The 5,898-nt window shown below is 44.7% G+C and overlaps 1 protein-coding gene across 1 annotated transcript; it reads left to right on the top strand.

Moving 5' to 3' along the window:
• The first annotated feature begins 522 nt into the window (after nucleotides 1-522).
• On the top strand, nucleotides 523-1,512 carry LOC125758308 (tigger transposable element-derived protein 4-like). The gene has a single exon (XM_049415349.1). The coding sequence runs from the start codon at nucleotides 634-636 to the stop codon at nucleotides 1,510-1,512; it is 879 nt and encodes a 292-aa protein (XP_049271306.1). The 5' UTR covers nucleotides 523-633.
• The last annotated feature ends 4,386 nt before the right edge of the window (nucleotides 1,513-5,898 follow it).

The following is a 5,898-nucleotide window of genomic DNA, read 5'->3' on the forward strand; positions in this document are numbered from 1 at the left end:
GATACACTCTAGTGAGCTTTCAACTTTTCGTCTTAATGTACATGATAAAGAAATTATTTCTACGAAAAACGCAAGGCACACCTTGAGCAATATATTTGGTTTTGGGACGCTAAATAGAACCATGAGGCGATGCGAAGCCGGAGCACTTGCACGATCGCGTTCCGTTGACTTTCGTTGGGCATGCTACCGACCTCGCGTCGTGGAACGCGCGTCCTGTCTTCCCTCTAGCCTTGCCTTTAATTCGCACAGGGCGAGCGGGGAATGCGGTCGCTCTTGGCGCTCTTTCGCTCGGGAGCGGACTTCTTCCTTGCATTTCACTGATCACAAGTGATAATGAAGGGACCACGTAAACCAACAGTACAATAAAAGTTTGATGTTTAATATATACACGATGTTTCACACTCTTTATATTATGTACTGGGCGCATTTCACGGAAGAGTTTCACGGTTTACAGATGATTCCCTCCGTAGCTTCACCCCACTCATCATCATTCACCCCGTGGATATGCTGTGATTTTTTTGTGTGTGTTAGATTTTGTTCGTGGTTTTCTTTTTTTTCGTTTACACTTTGTTTTTTCTTGACATCGTGCGTGTACCCGTCGCTTCGTTGCCGCGCCGCGGGAGCCGCGCCACCATGTGCTCTCGTGCCCCACCGAAGCGGTCGAAGTATGAGGCGAAGGATTTGACAGCGAAGGTAGAAATCTTGAAAGCCGTGAAGGCCGGGGTGCCTCGGCAGGTAATAATGAATAAATTCAACGTGAAGAGAAAAACGCTCAGCACGTACGTGAAGAATGAAGCGCAGATTCTTCAGGCGTACGACAGCGACAGGTTCGCTGACAACAGGAAGAGACTGAGAACGGCAGCGCACCCGAAACTCGAAGAAGCGTTGTTAAGATGGATTGCCGATTCGCGCGCCGCACAGCTGCCTTTGAGTGGCCCCCTTATCTGTGCGCAGGCCGAAAAGTACGCGCTGAAGCTCAGCATCGAAGACTTTAAAGCATCGGAAGGCTGGATTGACCGTTTTAAGAAAAGACACGGTCTGGTCTTCCGAAACGTGTGCGGCGAGAAAGGGGCTGTGAATGAAGGCGTTGTCGAAGATTGGAGGGCCGGATTACCCGCGCGCCTAGCTGATTATGATCCCTGTGACATTTTCAACGCAGATGAGACGGCCCTCTTCTACAAAGCCCTGCCGGATAAAACCATCACGTTTAAGGGGGACCCTTGCGTTGGCGGTAAACGAAGCAAGGACAGAATAACTGTTTTGCTGGCTGCCAACATGACTGGCACGGAGTGGCTACCGCTGTTGATAATCGGCAAAGCAGAAAAGCCAAGATGCTTCAAAAGCATTAAGAAGCTTCCCGTGGACTATCGCTCCAATCGAAAGGCGTGGATGACTTCAGAGATATTCCAGGCCTGGCTGCGGGAACTGGACCGCCGCTTTTTTGCAAAATCGCGCAAAGCGCTAATGGTTATAGATAAAACTGCAGTGCGCACAACAATGTGTCGGGGCTGACAAACATACAGCTGCTCTTTCTACCTCCTAACGCAACGGCTTCTCTGCAGCCTCTGGATCAGGGAATTATCCAGCATGTAAAAAGCCGATACAGAAAACAAGTGCTTGAGCGTATGTTGCTCTGTATGGAGGCAAAAAAAAAATACGACGTGACTCTGCTCAGTGCAGTGCACATGTTGGCGCATGTGTGGAGCAACACACCGCCCGCAGTAATTGCGAACTGCTTCCGACACAGCGGCTTTGTCCGTGACGGTGATTCTTTGGAAGCCGGGGATGCGGATGTTAACGAAAACACCGAAGAAGATGACAGTCGCTTCGACAGACTCCTGCCTCCGGACGTCCCGTTGGACGAATACATCCAAATCGACCGTGACGTTGCCGTTGCCGGTCGCCTCAGCGACGATGAAATTCTTAATGTACTCGGCGACGAAGACCCCGACTCTGATTGTGAAACTGCATCCCTCATGGATGCGTGTGAAGTGCCGCGCCGCACTGCTAAAGAAGCCAATGACGCCCTTAAAGTTTTGGAGGACATCTGTGTCGTTTCCCCCGACAGTATGCGCGGACTGCACTACCTACATGAACTCCGGAAAATTGTGCTTTCCGCGCAAATTTCTCGCGCGCAACAAACAACAATAACGAGTTATTTCACGAAGTAAAGGTATGTTGATATTTTAGGCATTTTTTTAATCATTATTGTCGAAACCTCGTTAATTCGACATTCGGTTAATTCGGACATTTTCTCCGGTCCCGTGAAATCCGAATTAACGGGGTTTTACTGTAATAGGTTTTCCATTAAAAACTAGAATTATTCAAGAAAATGATAATCCAGAAACTGCAATGATAATACATAACGAAACATTCGCAATATTTCCCCTGAAAATAACACAAACAATAATCACCGTTAAATTAACATGGACTAATGTAGAATTAACAACAACAAACTGTTATTTTGCACCACAGTCCGATATATCAGCTTTGTTGCTGGAAATTGAAGAATGTCTAAACAATTGTACACCAACCGACAATGTACTGCTCATAGGAGATTTCAATTTCTTGGAGTAATATTAGATAAACATATGAAATTCAGTGAGCATGCTCAGTCCTTAACTCAAAAAGTGTCTTTTGGTATTCATGTGATTATCAAAACACGGCCTTACTTTTCAACCGAAATCCTTCTTTCTTTATATTACGCATTTATTCACAGCCATCTGTCGTACTGCCTATCATCATGGGGAAACACGTATTGGTCGCATATAGGTCATCTTGAACGATTACAAAAGCAAGCTTTAAGACTTATCACTTTCAACCCATTTTCATCACCATCAGCCCCCATTTTTCGCAGCCTAAGCATTTTGCCTTTGTGTAAACTTGTTAGCCACAAAATCCTAATAATCATGTTTGGTGTTTTAAATCATGAATTATACATTTCTAGTTTTTCTGATTTTGCTCTTGTTAATACCAACAACACAAGGTTTTCAACTAACCGTAATCTACTTTTACCTAAAGTACGTACAAACTATGGTCGAATGACGACAAGATTTTCATGTGTAACACTGTGGAACAAGATACCTTTTGATTTGAAATCATGCACAATGCACGCATTTTGTAAACGTCTTAAAATTGAATTGTTAAACAATTTGTGACTTTATTGTTTTTCTTTTATTTCTTTGTTTGAATCAAATTGTCATTATTACTTATGTTGCCATACTTTTTTTTCTCGCACTCTTTTTTTCTGTATTTTTCTGCAATTTCGCCACTGTTTGCTGATTGTTGAACTAATCCTCTGTTAAATTTTTGTTAGGAGGTCCCCCTGACAGTTCTTACTTTGGGACCTCTGATTGTTCAATTACAACGCAAAACGAATGTATAATGTATATCAATTACAAAATATATCATGGGGTGGGGAATCAACAGTTAAGAGAGGCCTAGGTTTATCAGAATTTATAAACCGGAACGATCTAAACGTAATAAATAATCCGCAATCACTGCCAACCTTTCAAACTGTGAACGGGAGGAGTTAGACAGACATCACTTTGCTCAATCCCATTATTTAGGCAGATCAAGAACTGGGATGCAATAAAAGACGAAAGTCGCAGCGACCATCGGTATAAAAAGTGGAATTTTTTGAAGTCACCCAAAGGAAAGAGAAACAACAAACCAAAATGGGCAAAAAGAAAGTATTAGATGAATTACGAAAAGATCGATGGGTTAAAGCTACGGCACAAAGAGAAACAGAAAATAAGAACCAACTAGAAAACATAGTTAATCAATTATATAAACAAATTGAAGATTTAAAAAAGAAATTTTCAAAGAATGTTAAAAATGAAGACCAGAAGCAGAAACCACGGTGGAATCCGGAGTTAGAACTTCAAAGGAAAAGTGTAATGGCCTTGCGCAGGCGATATCAAAGATGCACTCATGAGTTAAGGGATGATTTTAAAAAAAAATGTATGAAGAAAGGCCCAAACAATATCAGAAAGAATTTGATGATGCCAAGAGTTAATCCTGGAAAGAATATTGCAGCAAACAGGAAAAAAAAAACATTTTCTCTTCCATACAAAATAGCAGCTAATAAAATAAAAGAGGAAATAGTTTTCCAGAGTCTAATCAAGGACAACGGATAAGCAACAAAGACCAAAGAGGAAACCGTAAAGTATATATTAAATAACCTCTACGGCGCACGGCAGCTCAGCTGAATTGCGCTGGTTTTGCCTGCAGCAACGGCTGGTTGTCGCGATTTAAAGGCCGCTATAGCATAGTGGGGAAAGCCGATTGCGGTGAGGCTGCTACAGTAGACAAAGAAGGTGCTGATGAGAGGCAGAACAACGAACTGCAGGAAGCCTTGGCAGCCTACGATGCTGCCGACATTTTCAATTTTGATGAGTCGGAAGTTTTCTACTGTCTGCTTCCGAACAGGACATTGGTACTTAAGAATGAAAATTGCACTGGCGGGAAACATGCAAAAAATCGGATATCGGTCACTTTCGGCATGAACATGACCGGTAGTGAGAAGCTGCCACTGACGGTGATCGGCAGATACGGAAACTGGCGGTGCTACAAAGGTGCTCGCCTGCCATCCGATGTCATTTACAAGCACAACAAAACGGTGTAGACAACGGCTCAGCTGTTTGAAGAACACGTGCGCCGGCTGGACTGCCGTTTTGCTGCCAAGAAAAGGAATATCCTGATCATTCTCGACAATGCGTCGGCGCATGTCGATTTGGACAACCTGACGGCAATTAAGCTGCTCTTTTTGCGCCCTAACACGACAGCGCTCGCCCAGCCCCTTGATCGATCAGGGCATCATCCGCTCATTGAAGCAGACATACCGCAAAAATCTGCTACGGAGGATGTTGCTCGCTATGGATAGCGGCAAAACGTACACGATAGACCTACTGGGTGTTATACACCTACTCATGCACTCATGTAGGCAGACCTAGCCGGCAACAATACAGAATTGCTTCGCACGAGCGCAATTCAAGATGCTTGAACGCGACGATGACACAGACGGTGAAGACACCTAGGACTGCGAGCGGCAAGGTGCTGCAGATGAGGAGGTGAACTACGGCATTTTCCTAGATGTCGACGGCGACGTGACTACCTCCCTGGACTTTCCAGACAGCGACATTGTTGCTGCCGTCGTACCTCGCCCAGCTACACGCGAAAGCGAAGAGGACAGCGATGTCAAAGCGGACGACGGCCCTTCAATATCCGATGCGGCGTGTGCTGCGGCAGTGATGCGAGGCCTAATTGACAAACTGGCTGCTGGACTTGCTGACTTCGAAGATGCCGTCGTCGCGGCGAAGCCACCATGGCGGCAAGTGAAAATAACAGATTTTTTTGCTGCCTGCACGTGAATAAAGCTTGCGTGCCTGTGTGCATGTGAGAGTGTGTTTGTGGGGATCGTGGCGTTCTTTTCTGGCTGGTAAGTAGCCGCTAAACCAGCAATGACGGTTAATTCGTACATCGCTTAGTGCGTACCCAAACGTCATTCCCAGCCAACTACGTATTGAACGAGGTTTGACTGTAGTTTGTTGTTTGCTTCCCCTTTAGCACTTTTGAGCGTGAATGTATCTGCGCTTAAATTCAGCAATAAATGCACCGGTTTGCGCCGAGGTGCGCCCGACCTCACTTTTTACAGTTTTAATCTATCTATCTCAACGTGTTCTGGCATTACTTCTGACACAAGCAGCGATCACATTTGTCTGAGGTTGTATGCACGTTAACTTCTGAGGCTGGACCATCGGTTATGCATGTAAATTTCAGTACATTTCAAAAATTAAAACGTGCGGCTTTGTATAACAGGCACAAGATTCCGCATGGCAAAGATTCACCACCCTCCCTCCCTTGGTTGAGTCTGAAGGACATAGTCAAATGAAGCGA

The sequence above is a fragment of the Rhipicephalus sanguineus genome, chromosome 4 (assembly GCF_013339695.2).
Source record: "Rhipicephalus sanguineus isolate Rsan-2018 chromosome 4, BIME_Rsan_1.4, whole genome shotgun sequence".
Lineage (NCBI taxonomy): Eukaryota > Metazoa > Arthropoda > Arachnida > Ixodida > Ixodidae > Rhipicephalus > Rhipicephalus sanguineus.

Bases quoted from the DNA above. Each gene is read 5' to 3' on its own strand.
- LOC125758308 (XM_049415349.1), top strand. From the start codon at position 634: ATGTGCTCTCGTGCCCCACCGAAGCGGTCGAAGTATGAGGCGAAGGAT.